This window comes from Phaethon aethereus, assembly GCF_964289735.1.
Source record: "Phaethon aethereus genome assembly, chromosome: 8".
Taxonomy (NCBI): Eukaryota; Metazoa; Chordata; class Aves; order Phaethontiformes; family Phaethontidae; genus Phaethon; species Phaethon aethereus.
The window spans coordinates 19,841,661-19,862,105 of NC_138584.1; the positions used below are offsets into that span (position 1 = coordinate 19,841,661).

General features: G+C 39.8%; 1 protein-coding gene across 1 annotated transcript in view; it reads left to right on the plus strand.

Moving 5' to 3' along the window:
• Nucleotides 1-6,615, plus strand: part of TTLL7 (tubulin tyrosine ligase like 7) — a gene marked incomplete at its 5' end in the record, with an annotated part of 53,430 nt that extends 46,815 nt beyond the window's left edge. The window contains 2 exons of the mRNA XM_082002946.1: nt 2,884-3,057; nt 6,433-6,615. Of these exons, the coding sequence (XP_081859072.1) occupies nt 2,884-3,057; nt 6,433-6,553 (295 nt within the window). The 3' untranslated portion in view covers nt 6,554-6,615. The remainder of the gene's footprint in view (nt 1-2,883; nt 3,058-6,432) is intronic.
• Nucleotides 6,616-20,445: the final 13,830 nt, after the last annotated feature.

Genomic DNA, 20,445 nt, shown 5'->3' on the forward strand with positions numbered 1-20,445 from the left:
GGGGGAAAAAAAGATAAGGCCATATATTAAAAGTTCAATATTCTACACTTCAAAATCTACATTTCTGAAATCAAAGGCATTTGTGTAAGGATAGGTTTGGAGGATCAGATCATAGGTATAAAATAATCCGCCCCTCCCCACCCCCACATCCCAAATTTATTCATAAAATAAGAATAAAAATGTGTAAATATGAAATATATGGCACACAAAAAAGACATTTTTCGCTGTAAGTCAATGTATAAAGAATGTAAAATACAATGTATAAAGAAAGGGAGGGGTTTTGATTAGCTTGCATAAGGTCTTGTAAGAGATTTATTGAAAAGGAACTACAACAAACACGCATAGTATGCTGATGGGTATTGTGTGCACAAAGGAATCAGGTCACTGTGTTCTTCACGTATAGTCACTTGTCATATATAGAGAATGCATGTAATGCACTTGTTAATTGTTTCCCAGCAAATCACTTTTTTGGGCTTTTTTACCATTACCTTCTCATTGATGAAGACTTGTTGTTGTACAAGCCCTTAGGAGTCTTCACTTTTTTTTTTTTTATTTCCACTGAGGCAGGCTGTGGGAACATGCAGATAATGTCAGCCTATAGATTTGCTAGAGGTAGGTATTGGGAATGCAGCACAGTCCAAAAGTTAAAGTAGGGTGAGAAACGTTTTTGTGTTTCCAGTCTGAAACTTTTTTGTATGTAATCCTCAGCAGTTGCAGGGTCCCTTCTTCATGCCAGCAGAGGTGTGTGAAGTCTTGAGTCCAAGCCCAATTTTTCTGATCATAAAGTATATTTACCTTCCCTTTTAATAATGCTGTTATCATATTAAATTTTATATTTAGTTTGAAAATCTTCTAATATGCATGAAAATTTTCATTTTGGATTTTTTTCTCTGCATCCAATGTTTTTTGTTCAAAATCTTTGAACAACTGCTGCTCACTTGGCTCAGGGTCTCTGAGCCAGCAGAATAGTTCGATGAAGAGCAGGATTTCTCATCGAGCAATAATTTCATTCATGCAGAACAAGACTTTGCTCACTCGAAAGTGGAGCTAAATTCTTTGACAGAGTTGCAGTTCCTTGTAAAGAGGAGTTGCTATGTAAAAGATTTTAAAAATACTGTCAAAGTAATATACCAAAATCCAGAATGTGTAGAGATCACTCTGCACGTAATGCAGAATTCACAGAAGAAAACAGAAGGGCTGTCCGTACCTTCCCAGTATGTTGTTTGTTCAGTTACAAGGATCCTTCTTGCCATGTGATACACAACGGACAACTCATGACAGCACCTCTGTAGCAGAGAGGCCAACTTCTCATCGCTCTCCCTTAGAGAATCAAACTCCCCCTGTGCCACTGGAGGGGAGGAGGTAGAGAAATAGGGAGTGACGTTGAGTCCGGGAAAAGGGAGGGGTGGGGGGAAGGTATTTTAAGATTTGGTTTTAGTTCTCATTATCCTACTCTGATTTGATTGGCAAGAAACTAAACTAATTTCCCCAAGTTGAGTCTGTTTTGCCCATGACAGTAATTGCTGAATGATCTCCCTGTCCTTAATCTCAACCCATGAGCCTTTCATTATATTTTCTCTCGCCTGTCCAGCTGAGAAGGGGGAGTGATAGAGCAGCTTTGGTGGGCACCTGGTGTCAACTCACCACAAGGACTGAACAGTTTCAGCTGGAACATATAATCTAGGCTGAGGAGCCAGACTGAAAAATTGGTTAGCTTATGTTTTAGTCATTAATGTTCATAATTCCATCGTAATACAGTGTAATTTAAAAAAAATCTCACTAGGCAGAAGTAAGCTTGCTGGTTCTTTGATGTTGTTTTAAGGACAAACTTCCTACACCAGGGCTGTGAGACCTGCTGATCTCAATGAACAAGGCTAAATCATCCTGGATGCTATGTTGAAGCCAGATGCAGCACATTTTCCTCACTGTATGAAGTTCGTCTTTCATAAACAAACAAAAAACCTCAGGCTTACAAACCATCTGTGCTACTGGATAATGTTTTTGACCAAAAAAAAATCTTCACAGGGACCACGTTGCCTTTAAAACAGATGTAATGATCTGTAATCTGGTCAGAATTTTGCACAAACAGGAGTGTTGAGGTGTATGCAAAGTATTATTGTTGTCATCTGTGGTAAACATACCTGGTTTATATTGGTATGGTAGGGTTTGGGTTTTTTTTTGGAAAGAGAAATGGCTTTTTAAGAAAACAAAAGCATGATGGTCTGCATTTCCAAAAGGAATGCTTCTATGCATAATAACACTTTGCAAGTTGCACTTAATTGTGGAAGACTAACTCCGTATGATCAGATGGAATAATAAGTAGTACTTGAATGACTAAACTGAGCAACTCTCCTCACGTGATTATTTGAATAAGGAAGCAGAGCACCTTAAACTAATTTCATAGTTGTTTCTTAGTATCATGTACTTAAATTAGAAGAAGAGTATTATTATACTGTGTAGACGTTTAGAAATAATTTATTATTTTTATTAATTCCTTTAATATCTCATTATATTCACATTCAGGTGATAGCCTGTTAAAAATAAAAAGTTAGTTTTGTTATTCCTGTTGAAGACACATACACAATTATGTGACAGTAAATCTTTATGTGCTAAACATAAGTAATGTCCCTATGAACGCTTTAGGGAACAAACCAAGTGAAAAGTGGCTTTGGACATTTCACATATGAAGATTAAGTTCTTAATTTGTGTTTTGGACTCAACGTCTGCCAACATTTGTGTTAAGTAGTATATACCTTTCCTGTAAACAGGCACGGTCATGCTTTTTCTCTTGTTCCTCTATTGTTAAATCTGATATAAAGCAGTAAAGCTTTCAGATTGCAATTTGTGACAAAAAACTTGAAGTCATGTCTTTTTCCGTAACAGGAGCTCTTGGGAAACTATATTCAGTAAAAGCACAGAGGTGGTGACTCCTGAGCAACTCCAGTGTTGCCAACGAATAGTACAGCTTTGTAAACACTGCCTGCTGGTGGTTTACAAATATTCATCAGATTCAAGAGGATCCCCAACTGGGATTAGTCCCCACTGGGATGATACAAGGTATACATTTCAATATTTTCTTCCTGAATTGTAAGTATAAAGGATAATACTGGAACAGGTTTCAGTCTATGTTGCTACCACTACACTTCTCCTTAAGCCTAGTTCACTAGGTATTTGGGGGGGTAGGGGGGAAATGGCAAAACTCCCAGCATTTCCCTTGATCATGAGCTGCTTTTCTAATCTCTTTAGCCTGTTCATGAAGTGCTATTAAAAGAAGACTAGATATATGGATTTTGTGTGAAACTACACTTATTAAAGTCTTGGTTGCCTACTGCCCAGGTAGCTGCAGCAAAGGCTTTCCATGAAGTAAACTGAAAATATCCTTTCTTCCCATTCTCAGATCCCTCAAAATCACTGATTCCAGATTTGCATTCCTAGAGGTATCCTAACATGTATGATACTTCTGGCTTCACATTCGCAGTGGGATGCTATAGGGGCACAGCTCCAGCCAAGGGTCAGGTAAGTGCCATCTGATTTACTGTATTGCACAGTTTTGCAAAGTTGATTTCCAAAACCTATTTTATTATTTCATTTTGTAGAGCGTAAATATATTTTCAAACCTTGCAAAACAGCATCATATAGTAAAAAAATTATTTGGCACTTACCTGATTCTCCATTGGCTGGTTTAATTCTCCAACTAGATACAATAGGGATTTCTGAAAATGCTCCAAATGTGGGAGTCAACGATCTGCAATTTAACAGTCGTAGGTGGAGAATTAAATGTAAGTTTCAAATTACTTAGGTTCCAAATTCTATCCATAATGGCAATTTGAATTATTATGTATATAAACTTACAAATGCTTTGTTTATATAAAACATCTTACAGACATTATTTCATAAAGGGCTTTATGAGTCAAATACTATGCGAAAAGCAAACCTTTGATATATTATCTGTTAAATTTATTTTATGACTTAAATTGCTTACTTGCTATATCTCAGACTAGTTATTTGATACACTGAACCCGTTTGTTATTGTCATATGTATCTTAAGGCACTTTAACATAATTTAAAACCAACCAGAAACTGAATTTGTTTGGTCACAGCAAAAGTAGAAGTATGTTAGCCACAAAACAAATCATATTCAATATTAACATCTACTGAGCTCTAGCAGGAGTGTGGTAAACTCATCTGGATTAGCTAAGACTAGAAAATCTTCAACCTTGAAGTTTTTATTGCTTTTACTGTTAATACTGCAGAAAATTTTTCATCATGACGAACCACAAACTATTCAAACTGATGGGATTACTCTAATGTACTGCAGCTAACAGGCTTGCACATGGAAAGCAGCGAAAGGGTTTGTCCAATAGATCTTTCTCATCTCCAGTGTTTGTGTTTCTTTGAATGCTGAATGGAAGTTTATTCATAAATTTCAGAGGCTAGAGGAATCTAAGCCCTCTATATCCTAAATACCAGTATGTGTTCAACAATGGAGTGTCATGACAACTCTGATTAAAGTTACAGTTTTTATATTCATCTCCACAAACGTTAGATCTATACTGTAGATACTGCAATGTGCTAGTTAACCATGATATTCTTAATTTGTGAAATGAAAGATAGTGTGGAAATAAATGCTCTTGGCCATTATGCCCCACAATTGTAAGGTAATGAACTATTTTTCAAGAAATGGGAGAACCGTAACGCTATTTCACTTTTCATCTAGGTTTCTGTTTTTAAATGACAGAAGAATCTGCACTACTAATAATAGTTTTCTTGGCTTTCTGGAAAATTGTGTGAAGCACAAGAAGAGATTGGAGTATAATTTAATAAACGTACAAGAAGTCAATTTTTCCAAGACTTTATAAAATCTAATTTGAAGAACTTTGTTTTTTCTGAGCACAAACCAATTTTTTGTTTGTGTTTATGAAACAAATGTTTGTGAAACAAAAGTTTTTAAAGATTACAGATACCTCTTTAGCTGGGAAAATTTATTTGTACAGAGAGAGAGAAAAAGATAATGAAAGCAGCCACAGAGTTCTTTTTTCACTTTTCAAATTTGTTCTCAATCCCACTGCCTAACTGTAAATCCACTATATATCATGAAGAGAATGAATAGGAGTATTAATGTGAATGTGTATTAATGTAATTTTTTTTCCTCACAAAATTAAAATTGCAAAGAAGACAATAGGAGAGCTCAAAAACTACACCAAAATCTCTTTAAAATAATAGCTAAAATCAAACTGTGTAAAAAGTCAGACTTTTCATATTTTGATAAATTCACCAGTGTAAAAAAAACCCCAACGTCTACTGCTAGATCCTTACAGCTTGCAAAATAATCTTTATCTATTACCTGGCATATTCTCTGGGAAGCATTAGAGTTTTTTACTGTATTGTAAAGCAAAGGTAGGACTCAGTCTGGTGACATAGTGAACTGTTAAGCTCATCACCAACCCAAATCAGACTTTATTTTTTTGTAAATTGTTTAAAAAAGTATATTGGTGATAATATGTTTATAATAAAATCTTTTCTCAAAGCTTAAGCAAACCAAATGTGTACACTTACTTATATAGATTTTCTCCCATTGGCAGTGTGATGCTGTTTCTATCCCTGTGGTTATTAGGATCGGTCTCTTAAATTACTCATCATTAATCAAAATGATTCACTAGAATGATGCAACAATTTTTAAGCAATAATGTATACAACGTGTTTTTGCACACTTACTGTGCTCATCTAATGACTTCTGCAATTAACTATTAGGAAATGATAACATGAAAACATTTAAGAATTACTATTAGGCATATGATAGATTATTGTTTGTAGTATTACTTAAAATACAGGCTATATAGTTGCCTGAATTTAAAAGGTAAATAGTCAATGATGTGGCTTACTAGGTTGTAGCATCATTGTTTCTTGCTTTTCTAGAGTAGTGATGATAGCATGTCTATTTTTAGAGAATTAGAGCTCGAAACTGAAGCTGAAAATTTCTGGTTTTTTCCCTAAAATTTCTGTTTTTTCCCTAATCAACTTTTTTTTACAACTTAACTTCTTATAAGCTGGTTAACATCAATTGCAGTTTTTACCCAGTTTAAATTGAATAAATAGTACTATAATAACAGAACAATGGATGAAGTATTAATTTTTGGTAGTAGTGTTAAACAGGTTACCATTGTTTTATTTATCCACTTGCTTTAAACTTAAAAGGACTGAAGAGATGTTTGATCCTCATACAATATCTTGAAATTTTGCTAAGAGTTTCTCTGAGTTTAGAGCTGTTACCTCAGTTAGCTAGTGCCTAATGCCCTGTGTGTTTTATAAATAGTATTTATTGTAGGTAATTTCTTGCATACAATGCTATTATGGCACATGAACAACTAATTCTTTTGCTCTTGTACGTCACTTTGCCTGTAAACTCTGCTATATTTTTCGTATCCTTTCTAGGTATTTATTGGCAGGACCTTCACTGTTCATCATGAAATCATCCTCGTCCAATCTTAGCTGCAGTTCGTCTGGAATGCCTCGCCCTAACTTTTTGTTTACACACAGATACAGTCATTTGTGAAGCAAAAGGAAAGTTGCTGTTCTTTGTAAATAATGGCACTCCATTTTTTTTCAAATTAAAATTTGTGATGGAGCTAAATATAAGCACTGTTATATATTTACTACCATATTATGATAACATTTAGCTGAAAACATACTGTAAGAGTATAGCTTTTCTGGAAACGTAATAAACCTTCTTAAGTTGTTTACACACGCATGTGAATGTGTAGATCTTGCTAGGTTTATAAGTAATTCCTTCCTATAGAAATGTTATTTTTGCTGCAGAATATATGAAATCAAATTGATCTTGAAGATCCTATCGCAGTGTTACATTATTTTGTAAGTACAATGAATATTGACTTGAATATTACTTACTGTAAAGTATACTATTTATTGTCTCAAATGTAATTGATCCATTAACAAGGAAGATGATTAAAAAACTGTAGTAGAACAGTAAAACTGCAACACTCATCGAAAATGATCTGATCACTTCTTGGACATGTTTAAAATAATCCCCAAAACTCTGGAAGCCAAACTGAAAGCAGACATATTTTTATTTTTCCTCTGAAATTACAAGATCTATTTAATGTTTCTATTTTTCTTAAAGGGCATGGTATAGTATCTTTTAGCCAAATGAAGACATCTAGTACACAGACAGTAAAAATATCAGTTTAGGCATTCGGTTTCTAATTGGATTCTTGTAATAAAAGGGAAGACAATGCTTGTTACCAGATTTTCTTTCACATTACCTATGTCCTGTGCCTTTAGGTTTCCTTTGGGAGCAAGCTGTCATTTCCAGCTCACACAAGCGTGCGTAGTGCATAGTTTTCCTGTTTCACTGCACAAGTGGTAAAGCAGACATTTTTTAGGAAATACTTCAGCTATGTAATGTATTATTTCAACGTTAAACTAATTGGTTTGTTGTAGTTTTCAGCCTATGATCCAGTACCTACTGTAGAATGTATCCTTGCAATGGACAGTATTTTCTAGATTGCTGACACCTTTAAATGCCGGAAATCTAATTAATTAGAAAGCTCTCATTCAGATTCAGCTTCCTGGGCCTGGCTGAAGGGCAGAAAAAGAAAATGAGCCAGAGCAGGAACCTGCTAGTAAACAGGACTTGTAACCTGAAAACTTCATTCAGATTTTGCTACATACACCCGTTCATCCCACTCAGCACTGTGCCATATGAGCCTTATTCATTATAGAAATAATTATTTTAAAAAAGCAGTTAATCTAGATCTAAAAATGAATTAAGTTTTTTAACTGAGTAAAGAACAGAGTAGTTATTATTTACCAAAGACTTGTTTACTTACCCAACATCTAACCCTGCAATGTGCTTGTAAATTATCAATATATTTCAGGTGTACTTAAAAAGAATAACTTGGGGGCTAATTATTCTCAGGAGCAAGTATGTTAGAGATTTTTGATATCCACAGAGTTAAGACAAATTTAAGAGACTTAAGAGATTTGAGACTGGAGTTATCTGGAAATAATTTTTAAAAATTTTAGTTATAGCATATATAAAACTGGGAATTTGGGTGAGATTTTTGATGCCTGTGTTGTAGTGCCTCAGCTCTAGAACTGCAGGATATATGATAATGAGACTATTTGTAAACAATTAAAAACACCTCTTGGCATTAGCCAGATATAAGCAGTCTTCTGATCTGAAAAAGTCTTTTTCATTTCTGTAGTAGTACTAGTTTAGTAATATAGGATGTTCACGTTAATTGTATATCTCTTTTGGTCCATATAGTGACCACTAGTAAAGCATACTATGGTTATCTGTAAGACCTAATAAAAACTGTAAACTTTCTCTTCTTGGGTGAGGCTTCCATAGTATTCTGCTTTTGGCTATAAAGGTAAAATCCACTTCTAGCTTAGCTTGCCAGACTCAAACAGAGCCTTAGGATAGTAGGTTCACTACTTTTCACCTTTTTTTCTTCTTTTAAACTACATTATGATCTCTGTTCTTGGAAGCCAGTGCTGGGACCGGTCAATCTGTCAGTATACAATACTCTGCAGGCGGAATGAGGGCTACTAGCCATGCCGATGCGGTATGGACAGATCTAGAAAAAAAGTACATTTAGCATGTACAAAAGTGGACCAGATGGTTGGTTTACATCTGATGTTACTTAATACATTTGTATTTCTGATAAACTTTCCTAAAGTGTTACTGTTTTCCTAACAATGCGTGGATCAATACTTTCAATAAATGTAATGCTACACTTTTCCTGCCAGCTCCTCAGAACATGTGCATATGGTCTTCGGGTGGGTTATGGGCTGCACCTACAGGCTGACTCCCAATAGCGCCGTAGGTGGAAGCACTTACGCCTTTCCTTCTGCAAACCAGCAGCATTTCCTTTGTGGTCAGACAAGTGGTCCTGGAAAATGAGCCTTTAAACAGTAATTAGTAATCACGGTAGCACCACTGCGGCCGAGGCTCCAGCCCGATGGCCAGCAGAGCTGCTGTCCCTCCTCTTAGCCCTACCATCAGACCTGTAGGGAAGCAACTAATTACTCAGACAGAGGCGAGACCAACCTCCTAAATGCCTTTCGCGGCACAACAGGATCTCGGGTGTATTTCCAAGTTGTATGAGAGGTCTAATTAGAAGGGAAAGAATGTGGGTAATTTTTTTTACCACAGGTTGATCTTTACCTGTTTAAGACAGGAATAAAATAAGGTAATGCATTTGGTGATGCTGGCTGGCAATCCTAGTAACGGAAAAAGAATCCCTCTAACACAGAAGTAAGGTGCTGGGCGGCTGTGGCGTGGGAGCTGTGTACTCTGTGGCTAATGGCCGCCCCCTGGGCAGACCCTGCCCGGCCCCGCCCGCCGCGGAGGTGCGAGGTTGGTTCCCTGGCGGCGCCTGTGGGGGAGGCTGGAGAGCGGTTGTATGGTTTTATTACAACCTCAGTTGCCTCCTGGCCTTTAGTCAAAAATATTGCCCTTTACTGGGGGTTTTTATTTTCCGTTACGTTGTCATGATAATTACTCTCCTTAGCGCAGGCAGCGGCATCCCGCCGGCCTGGCCCGGTCTCCCCGCTGCGCGGTGGTGGGAGCGGGGCTCCACAGCCCGGGCTGCCGCGGTGGGGCGGGGAGGCCCATGAGGAGGCCGCAGCAGGTAAGGGGCCGCGTGGGGCGGGTGGGAGGCTCCGGGTTGGTTCGGTCGCTGCCCTTTGTTGGCGCGGGGGCGGCTGCCCACCACAGCCCTTCGGGGAGCGCAGAAACGCGAGGCGCAGGGCTGCCGGTAACACTAATCGCCATAAAAGGTGCCCGTCCCCCATGTCTACCGGCTTGAAATAAGCTCATGTTGATGGCGGAGCAGTTACGGCAAGCTCGTGTGTTGAGTAGGCATCGAGAAGGAGCCGGCTGTGGAGCGGCCATGGTGGTGAGCGTGCCAGGTCTGGACTGCGCTAGTGCCAGGGCAGGATGAGCAGCTGTAGGGGTGGGCTCAGAAATGCCGATTCCGAAACCCTGCAAAGGCTTCATGCATCATTTGTGATGTGAAACAGCTCTTGCCCTGAGAGCATGGCCTGATGGCATCTGCTCTTCTAGTCTTTACTGGTGAGAGGCACCTGCTGAAGTCTGCAGGGATTGTGTTCATTGGGGCTGTGAAACGGGTTTCCGGGCCTGACCGAACGGGTGCCGCTCCCCACAGCAGGATGCTGTCCATCGCCCTGTTCTCAATGCAGCTGGGACCTGTTCTGTGCATGAGTTTTCTGCTAAAAGAACGTGCTTCCCTGAGTCTTGGTAACAAGCTTGGCAGTCCAAACACAAAGTCCAAAGAGCAAGGAAAATAGTTTTTCAAAAGCATTGCTTTGCTGAAGTAACGTTAAAGGAAATGTTACTTAAAATACCTCACACCCGTTTGGTAGACCTCAGCCTTGAGTTAATGTCCTGTCTAGAAAGGAATGTCTTGTCCTTGTTATGGGAAAATTAGTCTCCAATTGTTGGCTGGCTGTACAGGAAAGTAAACAAATCTGTCAGTTTTTAAAACTGCATCTGACGGGCTCCTTAGCTGGGCTAGGAGTTCTGGAACGAATTCGCTTTTAAATGTAAAACTGTAAGTTTACAGTTTTTGACCTTCCCTGTATATTAAAGTGAATTGCATTGGCAGTTGTAACATCTAATTTAGGTGTTAGCAAATGTGAATATTTGCAAGTTAGCTTTGCATGCAGTGTTAAGAGTTAACTCAAAGCTGTTGCATTTATTCCCATTTTCAGGAGAAAATAATTTGCTGTTAAATGGTATACTTATTGGAAAATCTTTCACTTCAGCATTTGCTAAAAACGTTTGTGATGTTGTTGTTGTTGTTGCGTGTGGTAAAATTCCCATGCATTAGTTGTTATTCTGCATCTGTGTTCTTTGTTGCCTGCCAGCCACCTCTGTGCAGTTCCCTATGTTGTTGAAATCACGTGTTAACTTAGAAGACTCTCTTTGGTGTGTAAATCTCTGTAGCACTTTAGGACTCCTAAGGAAATTAGGGGTAATTTTACCTTTTATGTATGTTGAACGGGAGAAGGTTCTGCTTGTGGGGTAGCAAGAGAGATACTTTTTACATATTTTTTAATACATCCTTGTGTCTCCTTTTAAAACAAAAGGCAACACTTAGTAAGGAGAACTCTTAATACCAAACTTAGAACTGCCATGCTTTCACCACAGGTGATATTACTCATGCTGTAAAATAATACAGTTAACAACTGCAGTGTGTGGCCCCTAAGAGCCCTCTGAACAGGCAGGCCTGCCCGCTCATAGTGCCACAGAGCCAAGTGGAGCCTGTACCAGCTGAAATGGTGGCTGGCAGGGATGCCCAGAATCTGCTCGGTATGCCGTGCTGGCTCCGGTGGCTGCACAGCGGTCGGTCACGCTCTGCACCTGCCCCTGTCTGGAGTTACCGGCAGCACCGCGAAGGGTAGAAGAGTGTAGGGAAGTGACCCGTACCCGCCTTTCCTGCTGCGTCCTGATCAAACCGCTGCTCACGGCTACTGCCACGCGTTTTTGCTGCGCGTCGTCGCTCAGCGTGCCGCTGCAGTGGGGTTTGGCAGCATAGGGAGTTCACCTGGCTGCAGAGCGCTGGCTTTGAAGGCTGAGGGTGGCAGTCACGAAGTAGAGTGGAACCCAAAATGGCCATGAGAAATCAGGACATCTGGTGAGAAAACGCATTATCCTGGAGTAGGTTTTGCGTTAAAAGTTTTCCTTGCGGCTGTTCTTGTGGAAATGATTTGCTCTGTTGCAGAACAAAGGATTGTTTCATTTATCACTATGTATGTTTTTTAACCACGTGGCACAGTGTCTCAGACCATCTATAGCCTTATACCCACTTGGTTTTCTTGCCACAATTCCCCACAATCCACTGTCTCCCTTAGAAGCCTCTCAGAAGGACATAGAGGGCCCTATTTTCTAAATAGAAGCTTTCTATTTCAAGATTAAAAAAAAAAGTCATGCAATACCTGTATTGCAAACTTCTATGAAGTGCACAGTTTCCTTGATCTGACTCTGGTAGCAGAAGCAGTCTGGTTGTCACTGCACAAGAGGGATGGGATTAATTTACTTTGCAAAGAGAAATACAGCTCTGAGTGACACAGAAGCGGACGCAGCAATGCTCAGCAATGGTGCATCTGGCACAAGAGTAGGCAGAGGTGACCACTCGGTACGTGTTTCCAGGAGCGTGCACCCACGCCCCAAGCAGCAGCCCATGTGTGTAGGCACCCCTGCCGAGTGCCGAATGGTCTCAGCCCTCCCTGAAGTTGCTTCCTTGCAGCTCTGACATCGTTTGCTCTGTCAGATACTTGTGTGCCACATAGAACTGCACAAATTTTTGTTTAGTAAAATAACCGATATGCAATACCCCTTACAAAGGCAGTAAATTAGTCAACTAAGCATTGCTAATGAGAAGTAGAGTAAATTGTCCGGTGCAGAGATCTATGCTTTCTCTGGTACCTAATGAATTAGGGGGCATTATGCAATGTAAATATTTTTGTAGTAACTGACCATGTGGATAAATAGTCAGCAATCTCAGAGATATGTCAGGCTTGGAAGAGCTGGACTTTCTCCCAGCCCAGCTACTCTTCTCCGTTCAGGCCTGTTAGGTGATGGTGGGCGTTGTGCCGGGCGAGGTCAGCGGGCGCACGGCCCCCTCCCTCCCCAAAAGAGGGTTTGTGCTCTTCGCGGGGGTCAGCTTTGTTCGCAATCGTGTAGGATCCAAAGCCATCTGATTTCTTTCATTCTCTGAATTGGAATAAATAAAGCAGCTGCATCAAAATGACATAATACTAGACAAATAGTCTAGGGTTTAGTACTAGGCAAGTAGAGAGGTTTAAGTTTAGTCACTTTGCTGGTTTCTTTGGTGTTTAATGCACTATGCAACCAGAAGCAATTGAGAAAGCTTACTGGCATAATGAATAGTAAGTTCCTCTGGCACTTTAAATAATTTTGACCAGCATTGGTAAAGTGGACCTGACAGCAGTTTTCCAGTCTTTAATTTACTTAATTTGTGGGATGATTTGCCAGATTAATCAGCACGATTACCTGCAGCTGCGTGGTTGGGTTATACTCATGGTGCCCCAAACTTCACTATGTCCACGCCAGGCATAGAGCTTGTGTGCACCTTTATTTTTGTCTGTAGCGGTTTCAGAGTGTGTTCCTCTCCTGTCGCCACATCCTCTGGTTTTGTTTTGAAACAGGGGACGTGAACCTGCGATGGCTCCCTAACTCCCTTCAGCCGTGACATGCCTTTTGACAGGCTGAGAAACTAAATGCTTTGCTCCGCAGGTGTGCCATGAGTGTGACAGTACCGGTGACAACTGGTGAATAATGGGAACACAGGTAGCAAGAGAATGTTTTTGGAAAAATCCATGTACAGTGCCATAGTTTTACACTTGGCAGCTTACAAGCTGTCGGTACCTTGCTTGGGCACATCGTTCCAGCTGTCAGAGTAGCGTGGCCGTTCGCTGTGGTAGAGGACGGTGCCGCTAAGGCCAACCAGGCTTTCCGAACTGTGAAAGTTCGCGGCTTTTCATCCCTCCCTTCCCCCTGCCCCCAGCCTGCACCGGCAGTTAAGTGTTGCACATCTTGTAACTTGAAATGTTAACAAATCTGGGTTTGAGGAAAAAGCTTGAATAGCGAAATGAATGATCATCTGATGTGAATCAGTGTTCAAACTATCCCAGTATATCCTCTTAACTGCGTTTGAATACAAATATTTTCATGGAAAATGGGTTTGAATTGCCCAAACACTGTCCAATTAATATACTTTGTAACATCTCAGTGTTATATCTTGTTTCAAGTACACAAATACATGTATCACAAGTGATAATAGAAAACCTATTTAGGATTAGTAAGTGGTTGGCTACTCGTACTTCAGAAACACCCGTGTTTGGAAGAAGCTTGGCTCTCAGGCGAGCTTTTGGAATGATGGGATCTATTTCACAGTAATTTTTTTCTCCTGTACAGACTGCAACAACACGGTGGGGACAGCTTTACTGCCTGTTACAGTCAAGTCAAGTAAATAAAATTGGTATACGCTTTTGTTTTAGTTGGCTGCTGTATAACCTGCTCTACAATTCTGGGAGGACAATTGTGTATCTTTTTTTGTATCAACAATGATAACAACATCCAGTAACGCTACTATGCATATTATCATGTCAGCATTTTTGTTACTTAGGAATTTATATCTCATCTGAGTTGCAGTTTAGCTTGCAGAGTCTCAGCAAGAACTATAACACTGTACTGTAATTATTTAATCAAAAATAAATTGTACTTGACTGTGCTGTGCCCGTGTGCTTTACTCTTTTTAAAGAAAACATTGTTTTTTTCAGAAGCAACTTTGCTTTCTTTGCACATCTGCTGGTGAACTATCACTCATCAATGTAGTGTAGTGATTGGAATCTAGCAATGTTCCCTTCTTGTGTCCATATCCCTCTGAAATTTAATACCAAGTCTTGCTCCTCTTGTGGGCAGAAATGGTTTCACAGGCTGGTTGTGTTGGCCTTAGGCTACTGGGTGTTGAGATGATTTCTAGTTCTGGGAACTGTATGTGGAAATCTGAAAGCAACTGAGCCATACGACAAAGCAGGGATGTACTGCAGATTGCACGCTGTCACACTGCCTGCGCAGCGTCCTGTCTCACCTCCGGTCCTCAGCAGGTGTCAGTGGTGTCACCGGTTACACCGCACAGTAGCCGGCATGTCCAACAGCAGAGGTGCCGACAGCAGGGCCTGCGTCGGGCGCGGTGTGTCACCTGCAGCAAGTCCCTGTCCGCCAGTCCCGCTGGTGCCGGGCTTCGTTTGTACTTTGGTCCTGTAAGTCTGCGTGGGACAGCTTATACAAACGATTCTCCTTTCTGAGAAGGAAGGGCTGCCCCAGCCTACGGGATATGCTTCTTCAAAACACTGGCAAAACAATCTCCAACCTTGAGCCGTTCAGCACAAAGGACTGAGGTTTTGTGGTGCCATGGCAGTAAAGGAATTACTTCAGCACTATTGATGATGATTTTTCTTAACTATTATTACTGTTTTCTGCAAAATCGCTGGGGAAGGGAGGGAGATTTTCCCCAACTTTTTCTTGTTACTAAGGGCAAGTGAGAGAGAGCAGTCTAGAAATAATTATGCCAGCCTCTTTGTACTGGTAATTATTGGTTACTGGGAGAAATTTCTTCTGGAAGAATTAATTCCTGTGGACACTCTTTCTTCTTAATCAAATGGTGCAAATGACCCTAACCCTACTTAACTGAGGAGCAATTCTTAAGATAACAGTAGTTTTCTGCAAATTAATATCAAGTACGTATTTTTTTAATAGAAAAAAACTTATGCTATTTTCACAGGTGGAATATAAGGGCCAGCAGCATTTGTGCAGTCAGACATCGTCAGACAGTAGTTTGAGAAGCATTCAGCTACAGGAGCTATGAGACAAGTAGGCATGCACCAAGCCCTTCAGAGTTGCTGGTCTCTGCCCTCACAGGTAACCAAAGGCAAACCCAGCCCTGCTCTGCCGCTGCCCCGCTGCCCCTTCCCGGGGGCTCAGGGAGGCCATGGGAGCCGTGGGCAGTCAAGCTGCTGTGGAGACGGACTTGGGCAGCAGGAGTGAAGGGGCTTAAGCTATTGGTATTAGGCTGGCAGGTTGCAAGGAAATCTGTCGTGATGGTTTCTGGAAAACCGTATGCTTTGAGTGGAGTTCAGTCAGGCTCCACTGGGTTGCAATATTTCTCAGGCTGAGTAGTTCCTAATATGAGGGCTTCTTTCCGGAGCATGGTGAATGGTTCTTAGTAAAAAATGCTTTCAGGATGAAGCCTGTAATTGTCACATACAAAAAAAAAACCCAACAAAAAAAAACATATCAAAGGTGGCATCCTTAAGTTAATTAAGTTTTAAAAGCATTTTGCTTTTCCTACATATTTTGAGTTGTGTGGCATCAAATGAAAATTACATCTTTAGTATTTTTCTATAATGCAACATAAAAATATTAGTGTTACTCAGGAGTCTGAAATGTCACTAACATGTAACTTGTATGAACAAAGCACGTCACATTGTTTGGGGATTAACTTGCAAATCTAATTCATGTAATCTTAGCAATATGGAAAATGTGCAGTTATTTGGAAGAGAAAAAGGCAGATTATCAGAGGCATAGAAAAGCCGAGTATTTTCTAATTACTGCTCCAGTTAAGGAAGAAAACCCCAAACTCTTCTCAAGCTCCCCCCAAAGGAGTTCTTTGGGTTAAACCAGTAATTGCAATTAAGATCATCAAGTAAAAGAATTAAATAATGCTGCTCCGTTTTGCTATTAAATGCTTAAACTTTTTCTTTGTTAAAATTGAAAGGGAGGGGACCCAACCAAAAGGATTTAATTAACTAGTAAACTTGAGTGTTTATCAACTGTAACAATGATTTGATTTCCACAGCAATAGGATGTAAGTCAGATTTTAAAGATCAAAGTTAAAATAATTACAAAACCAGTGATTGGTTAGTTATTTATTTATATTTTTAATTGAATGTTTAAAGCTCAGTATTTCAGGATATTTTTTCCCCACTTACTATGGGTTATTGGGATTTTGTATTTAACCTTGCATTTATTCTGTAACCTGTAAATTAAAAGGCTAAGTAATCTTTGTGACCCTTAATAAAACCTCAGTCGTAGAAAGTTGCTCTCAGATGTATCAGCTGTGTTGAGGGACTGTACCCAGCAAATTTCTGCCTCCTGTTCAGGTTTGTGCTCAACTGTAACTGAAATTGTTTCAGTTCAGGTCTAGTTCAGATCAGCAGCAGTGTATTGACCGCTCTGAACTGTGGAAGGTCATGGATGTAACAGGCTGCATCCCGCCCGCTGCAGAGAGCTCCAACCCGGAGGAGTGATCAGAGCCTTAACGTTCCCCTCCCCTTGGTCTCCAGGCTGCGGCAGCTGCTCTCCCGCTCTCTAGAGCTGGCTTGCAGGGCGGCAGGAATGGAAGGAGGGTGGGATGCTGAGCTGTACGGGGTGGTCCTTCCAGGGGATCGAGAGACAGTTAATAGCCTTGATTAGAAAATTGAAAATTGCCTTGCAGTTGGTTGGGGCTGGTTTCCAGAGAGATGGAGCTGTGGGTGGTATTCCGTGGAACAAGTGATTTTCCAAAGTTAGGGCGGGATGCATAGCCATCACTGTGACTCTCCCCATGTTAGCAAGCAGTAGACCTAAACTTGTGTCAAGTGTTTGAAAGATTGAGCTCTTACATGCTGCACTGCAGCTTTAAAATGTCCTTGCTTGTGTTGTAGTTGATCTCACAGGTGATGTCTGTATCTGAGGGTGGCAGAAAGCTAAAAATGCTTGTTCTGCAACTAGTTTGTCGTCTTCTTGACTCAAAGTGATTGCGCAGCCCCCATCCAGGTGCTGGCAGGCAGTATTCAAGTGACGAACGAAGAAATATGGCTGTATATAAATGTAAATTGCAAGAGTACCCCATGAAACCCTGTGAGCAGTGAGTGTAGATAGCACACGCTTCAGCTGTGGTCCACAAGGTTGGTCCTCGCACTGAGCCCATGTATCTCCTTGTTTTTTGCCCTGAGGCGCTCTGAAGAAGTAGCGATCTGATACTGATAGGGTTAAGGCAAACGTCTCCTCTGTATGTTTTGCTATCCAAGATGTGGTCCTCTGAGACCGCTCACAGGAGGAGGGGACCAAGAAGGGCTGCAGCAGGCCGTTTCTCGGGGTCTTCCCATAACTTGTCACGTCTATTGATTTGGGACCAGTCTTAAGTTTTGTTAGATGTGCTTGTTTGGTATCTGATTCAAACTTGAATTATCAGTAACTGATTTTGTTATTTTTCTTTAATGCAGATAATACTTTAAATAAGCAATAGTTAGGTCTTATTTTAAAATTGTGCTTTGCACCGTGATAATTTATCTTTCTCTGTGCTTTTAGTGATCATCTGTCTTCTGTAAATTATAACCTCAGGTTTTCATATCATCAGATTTGCATTGTGGTGCTCTTGATGTCAAACAGTTTCCATTATTGCAGCTTATCTGATATACTTTCCCCAAAATACACTATTGTTTTAATGTTGTTGTATGTTGCAAATATACACACAGTGCAGTTAATTAAAACAGCTAAACTTCTGCTCCAGAGGTGTGGTGCTGTTTATGAATTACTCAGGTTTTTTTCACCGTTCCTGACTTTAGCAGAATTGTTTGACTGAAGTATGTCTCTGCTAATCTCTCTTCACTATTGATATGTAATAATTAATTTACAGTTTCACTCATCAGGATAGCTGCATTAAGTGTAACATCTTCTAGTTACTCCTGGGGCAGCAGCTGTAGTGGGAATACCAATGAAATGGTGTGGTCACGACGACTCTCCTCCTGCTGTTACTGTCCTGTGTATGGGTACAGAATTTAGCTATACAACTTCCCTCACAGATTTTAAGGGAAGTTTTAAAGATGCTCAGAAACTCTTTTCTGATTTAACTCTCTTGTCTTCTGGTGTGATTTCCATTGATTTAGAGATTAGGTGGGTACCTCTGGATCATGCATGATAAACAGCTTTTTGAAAGATAGTAAAAAATGAGATTTTTCTAAATATCGAAGTTTTTCAGTAGCTACCTTTTTGCATGATTATGCAAAAGCTATGTTTTTCTTTATTTGTTGTTCACAGAAAAAGAAGGTCCAAGTTTTCAAACTGTGGTGGCTTAAATTATATGCCAAAAACATATTAATGCCTCTCAGTAAAAGAAAAAAGATTTAAACGGGTTAAGCATTTCATTTTGTGCCACTGAGATCCAAGAGAACTGTAAGTGTTCTCCTATGTTAATAAGAAATAATTCTCATCTTTTTTTATATGTATAGGTTTGAATGCTTTATTTTAGGTGCTTATTTTAAGAAGATTGTTCTTTCTTGATTAGACTTACTTTTTCTCCATTTATTTTTATTAATATTTGCCCTCCTTTAGTACTTGTAAGCCCATGTGTACCCTAAGGATTAATCTCTTTAATTTAGATTATTTTCCCCAAATGAGAAATAGCCTGAAGGTTACTTGGCCCTGTATAACTACCACATGGAGCTGGTTATAAACATTATTACTGCAGTTCTGTGCAGCCCAGGTGGAAAGGACAGGAATTATTATTAAACATTTTTATAGCACAACAGATGTACATGCAAACAGTCTAACACAGAGGAGACGAAATAGGACAACAGCTGAGGAAAACAAGGATGCAGAGATATCACTGGTGAGAAGGTGTCGGGTAAGGAAGGATTGGAACCAGGCGGTTTGTCGGGGTAGGAAGGCCCACTGAGGGCGAGACACCCATAGGAAGCGGGAAGGGCTGTGCTTGGATGCCGTGCCAGGTTTCTTCTGTATGAACAGTGATGGGGTTCTCTCGACGAGCTAGAGCATGAAATGAATGTAGCAGTTTGTTTTAATTGTCATGTCCTGTTTATTCTGCCACTATGTACAATTAACTGTATTTACACTGAAATTTTCAGTGAATGCTTTCCTGATTGCTGGCCTTTGCTGTTCCTGTCTTAACCTCGAGAGTAGTAAAGTATGGCTGCTATTGCCATGTGAAAGAATCAAAACAACTTATCATAATCTTTTTTCCAAAATTATTCTTCCCTTTCAACATACATATTTTTGATATTTTTGTGCAGGTAGATGTCTATTGATCACTTTGGTGAAGTAGCCTGTAGCATATAAGACTTAAGCCTGATGAAGGAGCTAGGACAAAAGCAGCTAACTTTTTGCATCGTTAGCCATTTCTTAGCTGAAATAACCATGCTAAGGGTTATTTGTAAGATCAGTTTTGGAATTAGAGTTGAATAAATATTTTTTAAGGGTTGGAACTGTTGTGCAGAGAAGTTTATGTCAGTACAGCACATTCACCAAAAGAGAGCAACATAGGCACACGGTACGTGCTTAAGGCAAGTGGCCATTTTACGTTGTAAGCAGGGACGTATTGTCCTCTGTTTTAGAGTCTGTATTTTTACCTGCCTCTGAAAGTGATGGATGTGGTGCGATTATTAGTTAGGTTTATAGCTATTGATGATGTATGGTTTATGGATTATATTTTTGTCTTTCAGATGTTTATGTACAATATGTTTCCTCATTCATTATGGTTGTGCTTAGGATACGTGTTTATACATTTGCTGAAACATTGTTGCTTTTTTTCTTGTTAGAAACTTTTTTCAATAGCAGTCTTTGCGTTAATGAATTTTCTTTGGCTAATGTCACTGAACTGCACTTAACATTTTTAGTTTTCTTAAATGCTTTGGCATGATATCAGCTATATTTCTGATTGACTTTTAAAAAAACTCTTGTAAGCCTAGGGATGTGCATTTTTTAAATTTTTTTTTTAGTATTAGTCATTGTCACCATCCTGAGTGTGTAGAGACTACTTTATTTTACGTTCAGTTTCATTCTACTGAATAATCCTTTTAGCCCCAAAGCTAGTA